Source organism: Zea mays, chromosome 1 (genome assembly GCF_902167145.1).
Source record: "Zea mays cultivar B73 chromosome 1, Zm-B73-REFERENCE-NAM-5.0, whole genome shotgun sequence".
In the NCBI taxonomy this organism is placed as follows: Eukaryota; Viridiplantae; Streptophyta; class Magnoliopsida; order Poales; family Poaceae; genus Zea; species Zea mays.
The window spans coordinates 31,015,990-31,039,246 of NC_050096.1; the positions used below are offsets into that span (position 1 = coordinate 31,015,990).

The 23,257-nt window shown below is 46.2% G+C and overlaps 1 protein-coding gene and 1 pseudogene across 2 annotated transcripts; one reads left to right on the forward strand and one right to left on the reverse strand.

Moving 5' to 3' along the window:
• Positions 1-3,917: 3,917 nt before the first annotated feature.
• On the reverse strand, positions 3,918-5,497 carry LOC100278281 (uncharacterized; annotated as a pseudogene). The gene is made up of 4 exons (NR_157575.1): positions 5,110-5,497; positions 4,794-5,020; positions 4,342-4,670; positions 3,918-4,250 (listed from the first exon to the last, which is right to left on the reverse strand). The product of NR_157575.1 is annotated as an uncharacterized protein (transcript).
• Positions 5,498-11,970: 6,473 nt separating this feature from the next.
• On the forward strand, positions 11,971-21,365 carry LOC103644532 (uncharacterized; the record flags this gene model as incomplete). The annotated part of the gene is made up of 4 exons (XM_008667721.1): positions 11,971-11,986; positions 19,788-20,673; positions 21,057-21,114; positions 21,270-21,365. Coding segments are annotated over 4 exons (1,056 nt in total), but the record flags the coding sequence as incomplete, so codon positions are not given.
• Positions 21,366-23,257: the final 1,892 nt, after the last annotated feature.

Genomic DNA, 23,257 nt, shown 5'->3' on the forward strand with positions numbered 1-23,257 from the left:
CACAATTTAATAAGTATCATTAGTGATTACATTATCGGAGTTTCAGAAATAATAACCATAAATTTTAATGCAGCGGAAATAACTAACGGAGAAGAACCGAGTAACATGGCGAAGCCTGGCCACGCTACTCCTCCTGGTCCTCTCCTGCGGAAGCAGTAACCCACTCGACCATCTATCCCGGTGGCAGGGATGAAGGCCAAGACACACCATCAACCAATCAAGGAGGTACCTGCAAAAATTATGCCACAAGCAAGGCTGGGTATACTAATACTCAGCTAGACTTACCCGGTGTGAGGAGTCTACTCCTCTACCTCTAGACATGCAGCTGTTTGGCTGAGGGGTTTGGTTTGCCAAAAGCACTAGCTGAGTCTAAAAACAAGTTTTAGCTTTTCAAGTTCTAGAATAATAATTTAGACTAGATGAGAACCTATCTATTCATACATGGTAGCAAGCAATTTAGTCAACCAACATCTTTTGCCAGTATCCTCATTTCCACTTATTACTCAATGCAGTACAATGGATCAAGCAGTCTCATTAGCTGCGAGAAGCAGACGATTCGAATCGAGTTTTATCCTTGCAAGGTAAACCTAAACACACGACATGTCAGGGTACTCCAACCCCACACATGTCAACTGTCCCCATCGATTCCCCGTTCGCGTCCAGGCCTCACCGCCTTGGCATACAATGCTCCACTGACCCCGGTCGTCGTCGTGCAGTGGCCGCACTTGTACCCACCATATCTAGAATGGGAGACCCAGTCTCAGGTCACATGAGGGATAAAGTCCGCACCCGGCTTCACTCAGGTACTAGGTTTACCGGTTACCATTTTTCCCGACATGTGCTTAGTACGTTCAAAAGCTTGACACAGGTATCTGCACGTTAATCCTTATTCCAATTTCGTCTCATAGACAACACATCCACATGGATCCGTGTCCACAGACCATCATCATTCTGTTATCAAAATGGATACAACCAATTCCTGACCTCGCGCGAGTGCTAGAAAAATCACTCGACTTCTACCGAGATCCTGATTTAGCATAGCAGCTACTCGACCTAGCATACTAGTATCCATCTCAAAAAGGAATCCTGAGTTCATGCAACTAGGGTTTCAACCAACTCCTACACTTAAGTGCACGGTACAAGCCTACAAACATTAAGTGTAGTAAAATAGTATATATAAACGGTTATGCATAAAACCGAGGCTTGCCTTTAATTTAACACTTAGGTAGTGTTTGCTGGGGGAGGTGCTCGCTTGGCGAGCATCCACTGGTTAAGTCCATCCTTCTTTGGGTCGTCCACCGACTGCACCTTGTGGTTGGCACCACATCACTTGCACGATCATCATCTCTCGGTCCTAAATGAGATGCAGGATGCATATATATGAATATGATGAAAATAGCACAAGATATTGAAGACACAGTAGCGAACTAAACACTAAATTGTAAGACACCGTGAACAACCACACGTTAGCATTAGTTATCTATACATTATCGGCGTTCAACATTAACACCATTGAAAGGACCACAACATTTTATTTATTTACGCAACACAACTACGACATCACAAGTATGAACATTTATTTAATTTGCTACGGTTTTTCATTAGTTCTTCTATTAATCACACAAAAGCATCACCGACCACACAAGTCCAACCAAGACAACATAAGCTTAAATACGACATAGGCATCACTAACTACGGAACTCCTATATCACAATCAACTAGAGCAAGAAACATATAAAGCATGACACACATGCATTATTAAGCTTAGTCATGGCAAGTCTATATTAATTTAGTGTTAACCAACCATTTTTAGCCAAAAGGGTGAACTAACAATCAAATAAGCACTAGCAGAATTTTTGGACAGCAATACAGCAGTTACTTGTTTTAATCATAACTCTTCAATTATTAGTCCAAAAATATAAAACTAGAACTTTCTGGAAAGCTTAAGAAGTGCTCTACAACTTTGGTATTGTCATCTCAACATGATTAAACACTTAGCAAGGTCGAATTGTGCAAACACAGTAGCTCTGTCCAGATTTGGACAGATTCAGAATTGCAACTTCAAAAATTCACAACTGAAGATTCAGACATGCAAACAAATTGATCCTAGACTTTCTGGAAAGGTAATAAAATTGTCTACATATCATTTATAAACATCTCAAGATGATTCAATATTTAACTAAGAACAAAAGACACTAGAAGGCTTTGCTGTCCAGAATTGGGCAGATTCAGTCTTCAGACTTTAAACATCCATAACTTAATCTTCAGATCACCAAAAAGAGTGATCCAAGACTTTTTGAAAATCTCAGCAAAAGCACTACATAACATTTATAATCACCAAAATGTGATTCCATGTTTAACTAAATCAAACAATACAGTTTTCGAAATCTGTTGTGTCAGTGGACAGAACACAGCAACCAGTTTGTAAAATTCATAATTCCCAAACTGTCAGGCCTATGGTTGTGAAATTTTAACACAAGCAAGATAAGAAAAGCATCTACAACTTTCTTATAATGACCATGAACATATTGTAACATTAAATTAGGCAATCAATGCAGTTTCTGAAACCTGTACAGAATTTGGGCAGATTCAGTTACTGAATTTGTGAAAAGCATAACTCCTAAACGATCAGACTTATGCCTATCAAATTTTAACACCAGCAAGATAATAAAGTTATCTACCACTTTTCTATAGCACATATCTACAGAAAACACAATTTGGTTCATCAAACATACAGCACGGGGAAATCACTGCGTGCAGTCCAAAACAGCAACTAATAATTTCAGCTCCTATTTACTTCAAGAATTGCCGCGTTTTAGAGACTCGAACCATTCTAACAATTTACCATTTGTTAGCGTTAAATTAATCAAATAAGGACTAATAAGTAGACTTACTAATTTTATACAAGTTATTTCGCACGTTAGAATTACCGTACACAATCAACAAACATATTCACCACAATAATCAAACCCGGTATAAATGTGTATATCGATTGCGCCCTTCACACACTAATTTGTATTTTTACTTAGACATCACATGAACACCACTAATTTTACCCGCGACCATAACCATACACATTTAGACTACAACAAGCAATTTATTGCGATTACGCACTTAACCAAACCATCTAACAATTTGGCTAACTAGAGCAACCACATAGGCCGGTATACATCCTACACGTCGGCTTGCCTCTTATTATCGCAATCCGAGACAACACATATACTACAACATTTTTATAAACACACAGATTCACAAGTATTTTCGCACATCGACCAATTTATACGAACCGTAAACCACTAATCTCCGGATCGCAATCACCATGCATTTACTTCCCGAATTATGAACGCATAGATGTTTATCATACGATCCGAGTATTTCAATATTTATCCTAAGACAACTAACTCCATTACACACTTGTATCTACTTGACTTACTTGAAGCGTCTACTCAAAATTGTGAGCACAATCATACACTATATGTGACGCATAATTGAACGAACGCATAATACGCATCGTTACGATTCGACCCATAAATATAGAGAAGTGACGACTACTTTGGCATGTCACCACCTATCTATATAAGCCAAAACAATTTCTACTATCCACTAAGAGTTCTAGGTATTAAGCACATTATTACTTTCCACGCGCAAATAAACCTCAACTTAACACAAGTGACACCGATAGATTTTTACTAACTCGTCAGGCACATAACCCGGTCTCGCATACAACCATATTGTGGCGTGCACTCGAGACACTTCGATCAATGTGGCGCGACCACTAATATATGAACCCCGACACTCATGTATTAACAATACATCCTACACGCAACTAGCATTTTCTAAACTACTCGTCACATCAATAAATATATCCCCGATATAATCACGAATCCCAGCACATTGCATAGAACAATTATACTTTTCACATAAACACATATCGATGCATTTCCCAAAACATAATCCACATTTTGTAACTTAGTTTTTCACATCAAACAACGCATCGCATAATTTTCCTATCAAAATATAAAAATGTCCGAGTTCTTTTCTACTTCAGTTTCTTCTCTACACGCGTTCATTCATACAATTATATTTTCACACACATATTCACGCCATCGATTGAATCGTAAATAAAACAAAAAACACAATTTTTCTAAATCGAACAACCTGGCCGAAATCCGATTGGTGTTGTGCATGCGTGCATGTTGGTTTGGCTTTCTGTCGAGAAACGACGCGCGAAGCGCGACAATGACAAGGGGCTGCGATTAAACGATATGCATAATTATTACACAGTTTATTTGTTCAGTCATTTTATAAAATCAAGGAACACGGGACAGCGAGGAAGCTCACCGCGGGTTTCGACGGCATCGCGACGGGGACTGCGCAGATTGACGGCGAAGCAAGACACGGAGACGTCGGGGTTGCACGGATCGACGACGCGGCTGCTCTCGATGCGGAGGGGATCCGGGGCTGCTGCTGCAGGCTTGCTGCGGCATTATGTCGAGCACGCCGAGGGCGTGACGCAAAGGAGATTCACGTGGCTGCGCGAACTGGCGTCGCGGCTGCTGCGCGAGGTACGCCAGGGAGGCAGCCATGGAAGTCCTGGACGCGACGCGGCCAAATCACAGAGTGTCCGGCGCAGCTGGAAAAAGCGATCTGTGGGGAGGGTGCTCGGCGTCCTGAAAAAAAGCAGGGGCAGAGGGAGCATGACGGCGTAGTGGCTAGGGAGAGAAACCAGGCATCGCGGCTGTTGGGAGCGCCTGCTCGGCCATGGGAAAAAAGAGCGCTTGCTGCAGCCGGACCTGTGGCAGGAGTGCTGAGCGCCACAGAAGTAGAGGGGAGGAAGGGGAAAAATTGCAGGGGAAGGCGCCACGGAGAGTTCACTGCTCGAGCTCGGACCAGAGGAGGTCCGCGCCATGGCTGGAGCAGAGGGGTCTGCTCAGCCTACAGCCACCATGGCTGGGCGTTAGTCAAGCCTCGCCACGCTCCGGCGCGAGCTGGGCACTTCCAGAGCCCACGGGGAGTTTTTCTGCAGGAAAAAAAATGCCAGGGGAGCTCAGATTCGGTGCAGCATGGTGGGGAAGAAGATTGATCGAGCTCGACGGTGGCTACATGAACCTGGCTGCGGACAAGTGCACGGGAACTATGGCCTGCGGCCTGGCGTCCAGGGCTGGTGCTTGGAGGGAAGGAGCTCGCCGCGGCAAGAGCAGGGAAGGGGGCGCACACGTCTGGGTGCCCAGGGAGAAGAGCGCCATGGAGGCCGATGTGGAGGTCGAGGCAGGGACCTCAGGATCGGGCATGGGAGAGAGGGCACCAAGCTGACATGTCGAACCAGAGAAGGAGAGCATCGGCGCCTAAGCTTCACCCATGGAGAGAGCCCACTCGACTTGAGGGTGTAGGAGAGTTGGGGAGGGGCGCTCGGTCCTGGGGAGATCACGAGCAGGGGGCGCGTCCATGTGAGGGTGTTAGCAACTCCGATCACTCCACAGAGAATAAGAACGAGAATAACGGAGAAGTAGAGCAGAGTGGCGGCTGAAGTAGTTGGCCTTGGGGAAGAGGAAAGGAATTACAGAGTTCAGTTTTCTCCATACCCTTCCTTTCTCTCACCGCTTACATATACTTTCTTACATGGGCTTAATTCACCCACCACGGCCCAGTTACTTTAGTACTGGCCTGCTTCAGACGACTCGAACGGCGCCTCGCTCCATCTCCTGTTCCGCGTTCTTCTTCAGCATCAGCTTCTCTGGTGTCATGTTCTTCATTATCTCCATACTTGTCCCGGCCAATGCCTTGCTGCCCTTCAGTGATGCCCACATTCCCCCCTGCTAAAATAGCTGATTGCCCCCAAGCAGCGGCATTAGGAAACTGAATACGTAGCTGCTGCTCATCCTCCCAAGTCGCTAGGGCTGGTGGCATGAAGGACCACTGCACCAGGACCTGTACACCAGAGTTTACACCACGAGTAATAGTTCGTCGCTGCAGAATTTTAAGAGGAACACTGAAACAATAATCCCCAGTCGGTAATGAAGGGGAAGCCACAAACCCCGAACCGACTGCGCGCTTCAACTGAGAAACATGGATCACTGGGTGAATCTTGGATGTGGCTGGAAGCCGCAACTTGTATGCAACCAAGCCAACTCTCTGTTCAATCTGAAACGGTCCAAAAAATTTGAACGCCAGCTTTTGGTGTGCCCTTACTGCTATGGACGACTGAACATATGGCTGAAGCTTTAGAAAAACCCAGTCTCCAACAGCAAAAGAACGCTCGGATCGGCCCTTATCTGCTTGACGTTTCATACGGTGCTTGGCCCGTTCCAAATGTTGTTTTATCACTTCAGACATCAAATGCCTCTCCTGCAACCAGGAACTCAGATCACGCGAACTGACAGTGGATTCTGCTGAAATGCCAAACTGTCGAGGCTGCGTGCCATATAACGCCTGAAACGGTGAAATACCAGTGGCTGAATGAGTGGAAGAATTATACCAAAATTGTGCAACAGACAGCCATTTACTCCACTGGTGAGGGCACGCATGCACAAAGCAACGGAGAAAATTTTCCAGACATTGATTTACTCTTTCTGATTGACCGTCCGTTTGAGGGTGATACGCTGAACTCATGCGAAGTTGGACACCGGCCAACCGAAAGAGCTCCTGCCATAATGTGCTAAGAAAGATTTTATCTCGATCAGACACTATGGACGTAGGCAACCCATGATGCTTGTACACCTGATCGTGAAATAGGCGAGCCACCGATAAAGCTGTAAAGGGGTGCTTGAGAGGGAGGAAGTTTGCATACTTGGTAAAAGTGTCGACAATAACCAAAATGCATGTGTATGATTGCGATACCGGTAGTGCCTCGATAAAGTCCATAGTAATAATCTGCCACAACGACGTTGGTACTGGTAATGGCTGCAATAGACCGGGCAATCGAGATCGATCGGCCTTGGCTTGTTGACAAATGAGACACTGACGAACAAACTCATGCACCGCTTTCTTCATACCATGCCATGCAAATAATTGCTTCAACCTGGCATAAGTGACTGGTATGCCCGAATGACCACCAATCGCCGACGCATGGAAGGCTGCAACCAAACGCTGTTGTAACTCCGGTGCAGACCCTACCCAGATTCTATTTTTGTAGCGCAGGAGACCATCGTTCCATGAATAATTGGGCACTGCATTTGGATCAAGAGCTAATTTGGTGATCATTGCTGATGCCACTGCATCTTGTGAGTAGGAATCAGCCACTTCAGTTATCCAAAGTGGTGTACCCGACGACAAGGCCAAACAAGATTCCATCGTGTGCTGTTGCCGGGATAGTGCATCAGCAGCAGTGTTGTCAATGCCCTTTTTATAGACAATCCGATATTGTAGCCCTAACAGACGGGTGAACATTTTCTTTTGCCACGGTGTATGGAGACGTTGTTCATCAAGCTGAATCAGACTACGATGATCAGTATGAATCTGGAACTCTTTCAACTGCAGATAATGACGCCAGTGATCCACAGCGACAATTATGGCCAAAAACTCCTTTTCATATGTTGACAGTCCCTGCAGCTTGAGACCAAGGGCTTTGCTTAAATAAGCAATTGGATGGCCTGCCTGCATCAGCACCGCACCCACTCCTACATTACTGGCGTCTGTCTCGAGGCAAAAAGGCAAGGAAAAATTGGGAAGAGCCAGAACCGGTGCTGTCACCAATGCCTGTTTCAGTGCTTGAAAAGCCGACTCATGGTCTGATGTCCAGAGAAATATCGCCCCCTTTTTTAACAGCAATGTCAATGGTTTGGCAATGACCCCGAAATGGCGCACAAACCGCCGGTAATACCCTGCTAGCCCGAGAAAGCTACGCAATTCCTTAACATTGCCAGGTGTCTTCCACTGTGCGACAGCTTGAATCTTAGATGGATCTGTTGCTACCCCGTCAGCTGAAATGACATGTCCCAAATACGCCAGCTGAGACTGCGCAAAAGAACACTTCGACGCTTTGACCTGCCATTTATCCCTTGCCAGCAGCTCCAAAACTTGACGAATGTGAACAAGATGGGCATTCCAATTCTCACTGTAAATCAGAATGTCATCGAAAAAGACTAGTACACAACGGCGCAGCAAGGGAGCCAAGGTCACATTCATTGCCCGTTGAAATGTTGCTGGTGCACCTGTTAGTCCAAAAGCCATGACACGGAATTCATATTGGCCGGAATGGGTCTGGAAGGCCGTCTTGTGCGTGTCGGATGGAAGCAGCCGAATCTGATGATAACCGGCAGTAAGATCGAGGCTGGTGAACCACGAAGCATTACCCAATTCATCCAATAATTCTTCAATCACGGGAACCGGAAATATTGACTTCCTGGTGATAGCATTGAGATGGCGAAAGTCCACACAAAAACGCCATGAATTGTCCTTCTTTTTAACTAACAGCACAGATGATGAAAAGGAACTTGTGCTCGGCTGAATGAGACCAGATTGAAGCATTACTGCCACCTGTCGCTCTATTTCATCCTTGATAGCGGGTGGGTAACGGTAAGGCCTGACATGCACGGCCGTTGCACCCTGAACCAGAGGAATTGCATGATCACACTCCCGTGCCGGAGGTAAACCTACTGGAGGGGCAAACACTGAAGCAAACTCGGAGAGCAACTCAACCAATAGAGGGGGCAGATTCATATCTGAAAAGGAAGGACCACCAGTGTCTATCCTTGCTACCTCCACCACAGCACCTGGCAGTAATGCTGCTGTGACCCCATGCAGCAAAACAGATGACTGACCATAGGGAATCAACATCCATTTGTGCAACCAATGGACCTTCATGGGGCTGTGTTGCGAGAGCCAATCCATTCCCACAATGAGATGATATGTGGACAGATCCAACACCCGGAAATCTGACACAAATTCATAATTTTGAACTGACCAAGAAGCCCCCAACAACTGGTGAGAACACTGCATATTTCCACCATTTGCGATCCTGACTGCTACAGGGCAACCCAATGAGGACACACCGGTCAGCTTACTGGCCACCGTGGAAGCCAAGAAGGAGTGAGAACTTCCCGAGTCTATCAAGATAAGAACTGGAATGTCTTGAATGAAGCCTTGAAATTTCATTGTGTTCGATGCTTCAACACCTTGCACTGCTGCGACCGAGAGCGACAAGCACTGAGTTGTATCAACAGGAGGGGCAGCTTCTGTACTCCTTGTTTCAGATTCATCCTCAGCTTGATATAAATCCCAGACTTCTTGTAACACATGAAGTTGGACTGTTGGGGGGCAACGATGATCTTTCGACCATTTTTCAGCGCAGCGTTGGCACAACCCTTTGGCTCGACGGTACGCACGCAGTGTCGCCATCTTATCATCAAAGGCTCGAGGACGTGAATGATCCCCCGTGTGGCCCTCAGGTACACCTCGTTTCTCCGACGATGGTGGAAGAGGTAGAGGAAGAGGTCCCCTACCCGACGTCTTGCCAGTCCATGCCCAGTCGGCACGACGAATCTCCTTCTTCTCGGGGCCCGACACCTCCTCCTGCAACAGGGCAAGCACGCAGGCAGCATCCAAAGAAGGTGGGCGTTGAACGAAAACAGCAGCACGTATATCAGCCCGCAACCCATCTACAAATCTCTGGACAAAGTACATTGGATCTATAGGCTTCCCATAAGCAGTCAAATTATCCACTAGAGAATCAAATTGCTCTACATATTCTGAAACCGATGTGGTCTGCTTAATGTGAAACAAGCGACGAATGAAAATTTCGTGCTCGTCTTTGCCAAACCTCTCCAACAGTAACTGACAAAACCCCAACCACGATGAAGCTGGATACTGCTCACCAAAAGATGATAGCCAACGAGCAGCGGCTCCCACAAAATGCATGGTAGCCACACGAAGCCAGACTGCAGGCTCCACCGAGTACATATCAAAATAATCCTGGCTACGCCGAATCCATAGCTTGGGGTGTGAACCATCAAAGGTAGGGAAATTGAGCTTAGGTAATCGGCCTCTAACTGCACCTCCCCACCCATTCCCCTGGTCGTCCTCAGCACGTGACAACGGCAACACCAGTTGACACGATGATGACCCATGTAAAACATGATGATGAAATTGCGGTGAGGACGTACCCTTTACCGGGGGATGCAGCAGGGTCGTCACTGACCCAAACCCATCCTCCCGGTTCATCAAGTTGACGTGGTGCCCGTGGGGCTGGTTGGCTGCATGTCCGGCCGATGGGCGCGCGACAGCAGCCGGAGTAGGCGCGAGGACTCCGAGCATGGGCGGAGGTTTGTCCACCAGCGCCCTCTCCCAGTGCTTGGAGATTTTGCCGACCTCCAAACGCAGATCATCGACGACTCCTTCCATCGAGGTGCGCCAGTCGTCGAACACCCCAGAGGTGCGCTCGATGGCGGTGATGCGCTGCTCCTGTCCCGAGGTGAACGCCGAGAACGCCGCTTCCCAGCGTGCGTCCTGTTCTGCCGCCCGCCGATCCCACTTGGCATCGTGGTCGGCGAATCGCTTGGAAATCTCGTCGAGGACGATCTGCATGTCCGGGTTCATGACGACTTGCCGACGACGTGAACGGGTGAAGTAGCCGTGGTTTGGCTGAAGATCCAGCGCGCGACGAAGGAAGTTGCCAGAAATCGTAGCCTCTGAATACCAATTGTTAGCAACTCCGATCACTCCACAGAGAATAAGAACGAGAATAACGGAGAAGTAGAGCAGAGTGGCGGCTGAAGTAGTTGGCCTTGGGGAAGAGGAAAGGAATTACAGAGTTCAGTTTTCTCCATACCCTTCCTTTCTCTCACCGCTTACATATACTCTCTTACATGGGCTTAATTCACCCACCACGGCCCAGTTACTTTAGTACTGGCCTGCTTCAGACGACTCGAACGACGCCTCGCTCCATCTCCTGTTCCGCGTTCTTCTTCAGCATCAGCTTCTCTGGTGTCATGTTCTTCATTATCTCCAGACTTGTCCCGGCCAATGCCTTGCTGCCCTTCAGTGATGCCCACAGAGGGGCACGGTCACCAGGGCTCCATGGACGAGCAGGAGCAAAGGGAGGAAGATGGCCGGAGGTGGAAGACGAGCAGGCTGTGTGCGTGAGAAACTGGCGGCCAGGAAAAATGCTTCTGCGCTAAGGAACAGAGGAGCGACGCTTAAAGGGTGGCTGCAACAGGGTGATTGGCTAGGAGGAAACGACATCACCCATTGGAGCAGAGACTGGACAGCCACACATTGGTAAATTTGGGCGGCATTTTTTAGTGGCCGGCTGCAGCCATTGGCGCAGAGAGCACGGGGCCGAGCGCCAGGACCAGGTGTTGGCGTGCGTTTGTAGCCTCTGTGCGTGCGGGAGAAAATAAGACAACTGCTGATGAAATATTTAAGGATAAAAAGGCTGATTGCTTAGGAGCTAAGTAACTTTATTTTATTTCTCTGAGACAAGAGCTCCTGTATGAGTTGTTTATGAGGACGGCAGCAATTATTGGTTGGAGAGAAGTGGTCATCTGTCGACCGATTTACGCAGCACTTATTCGTTGGCTGAGACCTACACAGGGAATAGAGCGAACTGACGTACGGATGAACGAGAGGCCACAGAATAAAATAGACCGAGACATTTTATTTGGGTGTTGCTTGGGAATTAAATTCTCGCGCATAAGTAGAAATAAAATGAATCGAGATCGATCGGCTTCGGATTCGTTATCGAATTAAAGCGAATCGGATTAATAAAAATCATTGCTGATGCTGATTTTCGAATTTAGATTGGACATAGAGATTTTAAGCCGAGTTGGATAAAATTAAATAGGTGCCAACACGTGGAGTATCCCGTTTGAGAGCACGGGCTCGGATTAATTTTTGGACACAGATCGAACATCGAGAAATTGGATTCGGACACAGCTCGACTAGCAATTGTCGAGCGCCTAATTAAATGAGCTTTAGACGAGATTTATAAATCGAGATTGATTAGCGAATTTGCATTCGTTCCGAGAAGTAAAAGTTTTTAACAGGCTCCAAATTTGACTGTTCTTGAGATCGAATAAAATCAGAAATCGGTGAAACCTTCACAAGTAACTTGATAATTGGAGATAAACGCGATCGAGAAATAGAATTTTTCACTAAGCATCCGAGATTAGGATAAATCTCCCGATATAACGTGAAATAGACACCTGGGGTGTCACAGTGTGTATCGCAGCCGTTGGAACATCTTCTTCATCTACATCATCAAGATCAACAACTTGCTCTCTTGGAGAGCCATTAGTCTCATCAAATACAACGTCGCTAGAGACTTCAACCAAACCCGATGATTTGTTGAAGACCCTATACGCCTTTGTATTTGAATCATAACCTAATAAAAACCCTTCTACAGCTTTGGGAGCAAATTTGGAATTCCTACCATTCTTCACTAGAATGTAGCATTTACTCCCAAATACACGAAAGTACGATACATTGGGTTTGTTACCAGTTAGCAGCTCGTATGAAGTCTTCTTGAGGAGGCGGTGAAGGTAGACCCTGTTGATGGCCTGGCAAGCCGTGTTCACGGCTTCCGACCAAAAACACTCGGGGGTCTTGAACTCTCCAAGCATAGTCCTTGCCATATCAATGAGCGTCCTGTTCTTCCTCTCTACCACACCATTTTGCTGAGGTGTGTAGGGAGCGGAGAACTCGTGCTTGATCCCCTCCTCCTCAAGGAACTCCTCCACTTGAAGATTCTTGAATTCGGACCCGTTGTCGCTCCTTATCTTCTTCACCTTGAGCTCAAACTCATTTTGAGCTCTCCTGAGGAAGCGCTTGAGGGTCCCTTGTGTTTCAGACTTATCCTGCAAAAAGAACACCCAAGTGAAGCGGGAAAAGTCATCAACAATAACTAGACCATACTTACTTCCTCCTATGCTCAGATAGGCGACGGGTCCGAAGAGGTCCATATGCAGCAGCTCTAGAGGTCTTGAAGTGGTCATCACATTCTTGTTGTGATGTGCTCCTCTCACTTGTTTACCTGCTTGACAAGCTGCACAAGGTCTATCTTTTTCGAATTGCACGTTAGTCAAACCTATCACGTGTTCTCCCTTTAGAAGCTTGTGAAGGTTCTTCATCCCCACATGTGCTAAGCGGCGATGCCACAGCCAGCCCATGCTAGTCTTAGCGATTAAGCATGCATCTAGACCGGCCTCCTCTTTTGCAAAATCAACCAAATAAAGTTTGCCGTCTAGTACACCCTTAAAAGCTAGTGAACCATCACATCTTCTAAAGACAGACACATCTAGATTTGTAAATAGACAATTATATCCCATATTACATAATTGACTAACAGATAGTAAATTATAACCAAGAGACTCAACTAAAAACACATTAGAGATAGAGTGCTCATTAGATATTGCAATCTTGCCTAAACCTTTCACCTTGCCTTGGTTCCCATCACCGAATATGATTGAATCTTGAGAATCCTTATTCTTGACGTAGGAGGTGAACATCTTATTCTCCCCCGTCATATGGTTTGTGCATCCGCTGTCGATAATCCAGCTTGAACCCCCGGATGCATAAACCTGCAAGGCAAATTTAGGCTTGGGTCTTAGGTACCCAACTCTTGTTAGGTCCTACAAGGTTAGTCACAATTTCCTTAGGGACCCAAATGCAAGTTTTATCACCCTTGCATTTTGCCCCTAATTTCCTAGCAACTATCTTCCTATCCTTTCTACAAATAGCAAAGGAAGCATTTAAAGCATGATAAATTGTAGAGGGTCCATTCATAACTTTCCTAGGAACATGAACACTATTCTTTCTAGGCACATGATGAATATTCTTCCTAGGCATATCTTTACCATGCATATAGGAAGAACTGGGGGCAAACATAGCATAAGAATCATAGGCATGTGAATCAAAAACATTACAACTCCTATGAGATTGTCTTCTATCATTGTACATAAAAGCATGATTCTTTTTAGTACTACATGCCATAGAGGCCTTCCCTTTCTCCTTGGCAGAGATGGGAGCCTTATGGCTTGTTAAGTTCTTGGCTTCCCTCTTGAAGCCAAGCCCATCCTTAATTGAGGGGTGTCTACCAATCGTGTAGGCATCCCTAGCAAATTTTAGTTTATCAAAATCACTTTTGCTAGTCTTAAGTTGGTCATTAAGACTAGCTACTTCATCATTTAATCTAGAAATTGCAACTAGGTGTTTACTACAAGCATCAATATCAAAATTCTTACACCTAGTACAAATTATAACATGTTCTACACAAGAATTAGATTTATTTGCTACTTCTAATTTAGCATTTAAATCATTGTTAACACCTTGTAAAGTAGAAATGGTTTCATGACAAGTAGATAGTTCATAAGAAAGCATTTCATTTCTTTTAACTTCTAAAGCATAGGATTTTTGTGCCTCTACAAATTTATCATGTTCATCATATAACAAATCCTCTTGCTTTTCTAAAAGCCTATCCTTTTCATTCAAGGCATCAATCAATTCATTGATTTTATCAATTTTATTTCTATCCAATCCCTTGAACAAGCTAGAGTAATCTATTTCATCCTCATCACTAGATTCGTCCTCACTTGAAGAAGCATAAGTAGAGTTTCGAGTACATACCTTCTTCTCTTTTGCCATAAGGCATGTGTGACGCTCGTTGGGGAAGAGGGATGACTTGTTGAAGGCGGTGGCGGCGAGTCCTTCATTGTCGGAGTCGGACGAAGAGCAATCCGAATCCCACTCCTTGCCAAGATGTGCCTCGCCCTTTGCCTTCTTATAGTTCTTCTTTTTCTCCCTCTTGATCCCTTGATCCTGATCACTATCATTGTCGGGACAGTTAGCAATAAAATGACCAAGCTTACCACATTTGAAGCATGAGCGCTTCCCCTTTGTCTTGGTCTTGCTTGGTTGCCCCTTGCGACCCTTTAGCGCCGTCTTGAATCTTTTGATGATAAGGGCCATCTCTTCATCATTAAGTCCGGCCGCCTCAATTTGTGCTACCTTGCTGGGTAACGCCTCCTTGCTCCTTATTGCCTTGAGAGCAACGGGTTGAGGCTCATTGATTGGACCGTTTAGAGCGTCGTCCACGTACCTCGCCTCCTTGATCATCATTCGCCCGCTTACGAATTTTCCAAGGACTTCTTCGGGCAACATTTTGGTGTACCTGGGATTCTCACGAATATTATTCACCAAATGAGGATCAAGAACGGTAAAGGACCTTAGCATCAGTCGGACGACGTCGTGGTCCGTCCATCGCGTGCTTCCGTAGCTCCTTATTTTGTTGATAAGGGTCTTGAGCCGGTTATATGTTTGTGTCGGCTCCTCGCCCCTTATCATCGCGAACCGTCCAAGCTCGCCCTCCACCAATTCCATCTTGGTGAGCAAGGTGACGTCGTTCCCCTCATGAGAAATCTTGAGGGTGTCCCAGATCTGCTTGGCGTTATCCAAGCCGCTCACTTTGTGGTATTCATCCCTGCACAATGAAGCTAGAAGAATAGTAGTAGCTTGTGCATTCTTATGAATTTGCTCATTAATGAACATGGGACTATCCGTACTATCAAAGTGCATTCCACTCTCTACAATCTCCCATATACTAGGATGGAGAGAGAATAGGTGACTACGCATTTTGTGGCTCCAAAATCCGTAGTCCTCTCCATCAAAATGAGGAGGTTTGCCAAGTGGAATAGATAATAAATGAGCATTTGTACTTTGAGGAATACGAGAGTAGTCAAAAGAAAAGTTCGAATTAACCGGTTTCCTTCTCTCGTAGTCATTGTGGTCGTCGTCCTTTTGGGAAGAAGTTGACTCATCGCTGTCGTCGTAGTAGACGATCTCCTTGATGCGCCTTGTCTTCTTCTTCTTCCCTTCCTTCCGTCTATGGCCCGAGCCGGAGTTGGTAGGCTTGTCGTCCTTCGACTCGTTGACGAAGGATTCCTTCTCTTTATCGTTGATCACGATACCCTTCCCCTTAGGATCCATCTCTTCGGGCGGTTAGTCCCTTTGTGAAGAGAACGGCTCTGATACCAATTGAGAGCACCTAGAGGGGGGTGAATAGGTGATCCTGCAAAACTTGAAAAACTTAAGCCACAAACTTGGTTAAGTGTTAGCACAGTAAATGCCAAGTGGCTAGAGAGGAGTCAAAACACAATAACCATAAGAAATCAATCACAGAGATGGCACGGTGGTTATCTCGTGGTTCGGCCAAGACCAACGCTTGCCTACTCCACGTTGTGGCGTCCCAACGGACGAGGGTTGCAATCAACCCCTCTCAAGCGGTCCAAAGACCCACTTGAATACCACGGTGTTTTGCTTTCTTTACTCAATCCCGTTTGCGAGGAATCTCCACAACTTGGAGTCTCTCGCCCTTACAATTGAAGTTCACAAATAAGCACGGAGCAAGGGAGGGATTAGCAACGCACTCAAGACAAGAAATCACAGTAACACCACGCACACAAATCGCAACGAGAGCTCACAACACAACTCAATGAGTTCACCACTCAACTAGAGCTCTAATTGCTATCGCAAAGAATCAAAGGTGTGGAATTGATGTCTTGGTGCTTAGGAATGTTGTAGGAATGCTTGGTGTGCTCCTCCATGCGCCTAGGGGTCCCTTTTATAGCCCCAAGGCAGCTAGGAGCCGTTGAGAGCAATCTAGGAAGGCTGATCTTGCCTTCTGTCGACTGGGGCACCGGACAGTCCGGTGCCCGATTTCCTTCCATAAATGGCGCAGTCGACTGTTGGCTGCCTGAGAGCCGTTGGCGCACCGGACATGTCCGATGCACACCGGATAGTCCGGTGCCTCCTACTAGCCGTTGGCTCGGCCACGTGTCCCGCGCAGATCGCGCGGCCGACCGTTGGCTCACCGGACAGTCTGGTGCACACCGGACAGTCCGGTGAATTATAGCCGTACGTCGCCGATGAATTCCCGAGAGCGACGAGTTCGCCTGTGAACGGCCCACCGGACAGTCTGGTGCACCACCGGACAGTCCGGTGAATTATAGCCGTACACCGCCGTCGAAGTCCCGAGAGCAGCATGTTTGCCAGAGCCAGCCTGGCGCACCGGACACTGTCCGGTGCACCACCGGACAGTCCGGTGCTCCAGACTGAGCAAAGTCTTGGCTGCTCGAGCCAAGGCATTTCCAAATGGATTTTTCCTGTTTCCAGCACTTAGACACAATACATTAGTCTCTAAAACAATGTACTAAGTCTGAGAAACATACCTTTATCCTTGATTTGTACTTTGTCCACCATTTTATACTTAGGCACTTGTGTTGGACACTAAATCACCAAAATACTTAGAAATGGCCCACGGCACATTTCCCTTTCACATATGTATGAGACTTGATCCTAACACACATTTGAGACGTGCCTAGGTTTGCCCTTAAATCCAGGGTGTGATAATTGTATACTTTGGTTGTGTGTTTTACCTTCTTAATTTAGTAGGTAGGTTTGGAACCTAGGTTCCGTAAACATTTAGTTAAACCATAGTTGACATACATTTCTATATCTATCTCTACTATATTAAAGCACTAATTTCAATGGTTGTTCTGCATCATTGTTTTACAAATAACCCCTTACATCTATTTCAATTTAACCCGCTGCACGCCTGTCCCCTTCACGCAACCAATCTCCATGTCCCAAACCACACCTTCGCATATAGATGACCAAACGGGCGGACGGGCACGGGCCCGCTAAGCCCGACGCTCGCAGGCCGCAGCTTCCGTCCAGGCACGACACATCGGCCTGCTGACCATATCGGGTCGATCCGTTAGCCCGTCGGGTCATTTGATTAAATCAAAGTAAAATGTTAAAAAGTGATGCAGGAGATGGGGTTCTAACCCACGCCCTGACGGAAGAAGGGCGAGAGACACTGGGTGAATCCATCTAACCAGTAAAACATCACGCTTAGGTGTTTTTAATATTGAATATAAATTGTACATATGTACATACAATTTTTTAATATAAAAAATATAATCGTGCTGGGCCTGGCCAACACTACGGCCCGAGACTACGCCCCAAGCACGACACGACGCTCGTGTCGGGCTGGCCCAGGCACTATTAAATGGGTTGTGCCCCAGGCCGGCCCGCCAGACATAGGCCATTTGGCCATCTATACCTCCACACGATAATGATGGTTCTCGCCTCAGTTGTCGCCACCTCGTTTGACATCCTGCTTCTTTTATCTCTCCCTTCATGCCTCCGCCTCTACGCCACCCCATTCTTGGCAGAGGGCGTGGGGGCAGGCGCCTCCTCCCCATATTCGTTCAACACCAGTCCTGACACCGACCCGCACAGTGGCTATTGCACGTCCACGAGGACGTTTCACAACATACGCGCACCATCGTTTTCGCTGTCGTCGGATGTCATGTTCATCTTCCCGGCCTTCGCCATGTTCTTCCTCCCCAACCTGCTGCCCTCACCCACGGTCACAACCATGAGCTGACCGACGCTCGTCGACGCGGGTACGGGCGAGTCAGTCTTGCTCCTGGTCTTTCTCCGTGCGTGCCGTCGAGGAGGACACAGTGGCGCCTACCACGCTTAGGTTATCTTGGCGATGAGGAGTCCAGGTATGAGATATTGGACAACCAAGGCCCGTAGCGCGACAGCAGTCAACATATGCTACGGAGTTGGTGGTGGTGTTATGTTGCCTCGGCGAGTCCATGGCAGGGAAGGCACTCGTATTCTCTCGCCCTCCTCGGACTGATGTCTGGTGCGGGTGCCTCTCAGTTTGGAGCTGCTCCGATAGGGCTTCTTTCTCCGCTTGCGTGCTCTCTCCCTATATGTATCTAGCGGTATACTACCTATGTCGTCTTCAAATGCTCAGGTCTTCGTTGTGTCCTTCTCTAGCAACGAACAGGTATGCCTGCCTCTTCCCTTCCCTTCCTGCTCTACAAAACCTTGGAAGTGGGGGAGGCGAGGGATGGGGTCCCTAATTTGCTACCTATGGTATCCGTTCGATGGCCCAACATTTCTCTTACCATGGTGTCAACTCGGTATGTTTCTACCACTTCTATGTACATGTCACCCATCCTTCTGTCATCGCAAAAATTATTGTGTTGTTATGTTGTTTTGGGTGTTATTTTTTTGTTGTGCTAAGGACTGAACATAATTTGGGTGTGTTAATACTTTATTTATTGTCTGCACGTGGTTTGTGTTCTTCTGATGATGGCTCATGGATCCTGCAAAATATGTGTTAGGATTTAGAGATCCATGCGGACACTACCACATGGTGCTCGTCCCTTGTGTTCTTGGCTCTTGCATGCATTATGTCGTTTCTGAGACCATATTGGCGCAATGGACTCCATGGTGTTTGAGGTTGCTGAATTCGATGGAGCAGCAATGATTTGTCACGGTAACGGTAAAATGAAAGATTATTTGTTGGTTTTAAATGTTAGTGATTGCTACAAAGTACAATAATTTGTATGTAGCGCATCCAGCTTTTATTGATGCCTGACTTTAGCAACTCCATATTTTGATCTATTTTTTTATAAGTTTGAGTTCATGTCACTTATTTTAGAAACTTGAGCTCACAAACTTCCTCTTATTTGATCTCTATATGGTAGAATTATGTCATTTTATAATCTCTGTTCGTTCAGTCAGTCGCTGTGAACTCTTTTCTAATCGCTCCCTTTCATTGGTCATGTTGTACTAAGACATATTGGATGGAGTAAATAACAACATCAGTTAGTGAAATCTCTACTACTTATTAAGACTGCAAAGGTAGCCTGCCTCCTTTGCGTTCTGCTGTTAGACAATCTCAGCCATCCGTTTAATCGTTCTGTGATCTAAGACGTACGATCCCGCGGCATCATCCGCTCTCCGATCCCACCCACTGGCCCCGCATACATCGTGCGCAATCGACCGCGCGTGGATGGCTGCCGTCTGCCAGGCGTGGCTCACGGCGGTCGCGCGGGCGATGGCTCTAAAATTTCAGCTCCCGTCGCTCCTCCTCCTGCCCGCGGATGTGACTGGCGTCTACTGCTACCTCAGCGGTTGTCGCAAACACAACATGTTGCCTGGGCCCTGCTACTTCGGCTCATACGATGGTGGATGGTTCTTCCTCGCCTACGGCCAGACTTGCGGGCACCGACTGCTCAACATCCGCACCGGAGACTCCCGCGCGCTACCCGACGTGCTCTTCGGCCTCGCCGCTCACAAAATCCACAGAATGGTCGTCCTTGCCACCACCCTCTCCTTCCCGCCTGAAGACCTGCGACTGCGATGCATTGTTGCAGGAATTGTCACCTACCAGCCTGACATCGACGCGTCGCGCCGACGCCACTTCGCGTTCTGGCGCCCAGGGGCCAAGGTGGTCGTCTGCGACGTTTTGCCCGCCGTGCCAGTTGGGTCGGGTTGGGAACAGGAGGACGTCGTGTACTACCGGGACTCCTTCCATTTCCTAACCCAAGGTGGGCATATCCTCATGTGTGGACCGATCTATGGTCCATATGGGGATGGGGGTATCCTGGTCGTGCTGTCGGCGTTGTCGTGCTTCCAGGAAGGCAGGTGCAGTTGTAGTGACGAGCAGTTCGTCCGCGCTCGCTACCTCGTGGTATCCCGCGGGGAACTGCTCATGGTTGTCAGGCTTGCTGCCCACCATCATGTGCCGACGTCGTCGTTCAAGGTTTTCCGGATGATTATCATTGAGCCAGACGATAATGGGGAGGATGCTGATGAGTACACAAGGACCTGGATCGAACTGGGTGAGTTGTGTGGCCGGATGCTGTTCGTGGGGCGAGAACGCTGGTCTTCTCTTATCGAACCGACCATCTTCAGTTTTGTGTGGCGTCTACTCACCTGCAACCGGAGCAACACATAGCATAAATATCACGGCTCAGCCGAAGTCAAGCATCAAAGTCGTTTAATGTGTATGTCAGCACATCGTCCTACCTTGTCTAATTGTAGCCTTGCCACTCGCAATCTGGACGGGGCTATGTTGGCTAAAATTAGCAATAGCAATTAGGCATGATACTTGTATGTTACACATCTTAATATAAGCCGCGTTTGAATGCATAGTAGACAATTGTTCATTACACTGGTCTGCGTGTGTGTGCAGGAACATGTTGCTGCTGAAGAATGTGATCAGCCTGAATCCTAACGCGGAGGACGTGTCACAGCAGAGGTTGCTCTTGCTCGTGGCCGAGCGCCTCGTCCCAACATTCCTGGACAGGTTCGGTCCTAAATCTCCTGAGATCTGGATGTTCGTGTTCTATGCGTCAATGCGGGAATGGCGTTGTGTTAGGATGCAGCGACAGTTTGTGAGCTGGCATGTAATAGTTTGGTTTGTTGTTTGTGGCATTTCCTGGCGTGTTAATCATTTTGATTCAAAGGTCAAGGATGAGGGGTATGTTAACACCCGGGAGCAGAACATCACAGATGCTATTGATCTTTTCCTGCACCTCACGACAGGCATTGCGTCAGCATGAAGTTCGGGAAGTGCAATGAGCACACACACAATATAGTTGTCGTCACTGCATTGGTTGTTGTCCATGGTGTTGCTGGACACCTCGTTGCAGCAAGTCAGAATCGAAATCAAATTGAGTAGGAGCAAAGGCGCCAGCTTAGATTAAAAATTCCCTGGTATGTTCAACATGAACTCTTTTTTGGGGGGGCTTTTTTCTATTTATATTAGAGATCTTTGTCGAAACTGATATTGAAAGTTGCCATTGCGAGCTCTTGGTCTCATAGAATACAAATAATAGGCTAGCCGGGCCGAAAGATGTTCCTGATCTTGCTAGACTCAGAAAAGTAATGTATGCTTCTTGTTGCTATTATTCTAGGTTTTTTCACCATTCTTCTTATCCTTTAAATTTATAAATTTATAGTTTGTAAAATGTGCAATGGTCCTTTAAACTATGTAATTACATCTTGTGATGAGATGGTGAATCTGAAGCTATGCCTCTAACCTTGAACGAATGGGCGCACAACAGGGTAATCATATATTGAGGTTTAAATGCAGGTATATAATAATAATGCATTTCCCAAATCATTAATTCTGCAAGTGATGAGTTTTTTCTTTCTATTCCCAATTTTCTCTATGATGTGCAGTTTGGACATTTGAATGCACATCAGTAACTATGGTTGCATCAATGGTCCAATGGAGAGCAATGATGTGAATAACAAGTTGTCCTTTTTGCCCTCTTGTTCAAAGCTTGAAATGGAATTGTGCACTTATTCGAGCATTAATCTTGTAATACAGAAACTATGCACTCATTTGAGCACTCTGGATATAACTTACTACATGTCAAAACATTGACGCCTAAGTTGGTTGTTGTAAGAACTAAGAAACGAAACATTAGTTGATGAACTAAAAGAAGTTTTAGCTGATTGCGAACAGAAGCCAAAAATTATTCTTGGGGAGCAAGGTGTCATAGAAGTAAGGTGATTTTATGATCCTATGTCTGTAAATAACTAAAGGTTTGCTCCGAAAATTTCTCTGGTATTCAACCCTTGAATAATAGGTCGCTCGACACCTGGATGCAATTACAGTTGTCACTGGGATAGTAGGGTGTGCAGGGCTGAAGGTAACACCCCTTCTATTTATCACATTTCTCTTCGTGCTTTCTTATGTTGGGTGTTCCAAGAATCTAATGTTGATATTTATAAAATGTTTGTGTATAAATGATATTTATGTGCTTGCAATGGTGTGTCTGTCGGCTTGAGGCATGGTTTGCTGCAGATGCAGATGAAATATCTCTGAAGAATTGGGATCAGATTCGTGCTATGCACTGGTGCAAAGTGAAAGCAAAGATCTAAATAATGTTGTAGATAGAATTATTTTCATGTTATCAAGTAATTATATGCACTGCCAGTATGAAGTCCTGGTCCACTATCTATTTCCATGTGGTCAAAATTCACCATAATGCCAAAACATCAGGAGGCATTTCATATCCTCAGTTGAAACAAAATTATGCAGTTTAATTCCTTCCTTCATGAGCTAATGCTCTTCACTCACCAGAAATGATCTGTATGAACTTTACATGCAGGGTGATACAACAGTAAGTAACAGAGACCAAACTCGAACTCAAATAAAATTGCACTCACACGGAACTAACCTCAGTAGCCTCTTCACCTTTTGATTCTTCCTCCTCTTCAACCTGTTAAGACAAGGAATATAGGTGTAGTTGCAAATACATAATTGTAGCAGAAGGAAGCAGAATTATAGTAAACCATATCACAATCCTACGTCAATTGTTCTTGTTTTCTCCTGCCATGTATATATGGGGAATGAAACAAATTGTGATTATGTCTTAACTAATTCTTAAATCCTGGTGGGGTCAACAAACTCGTATTTGTCATCATCCTGAAACAACAAAGC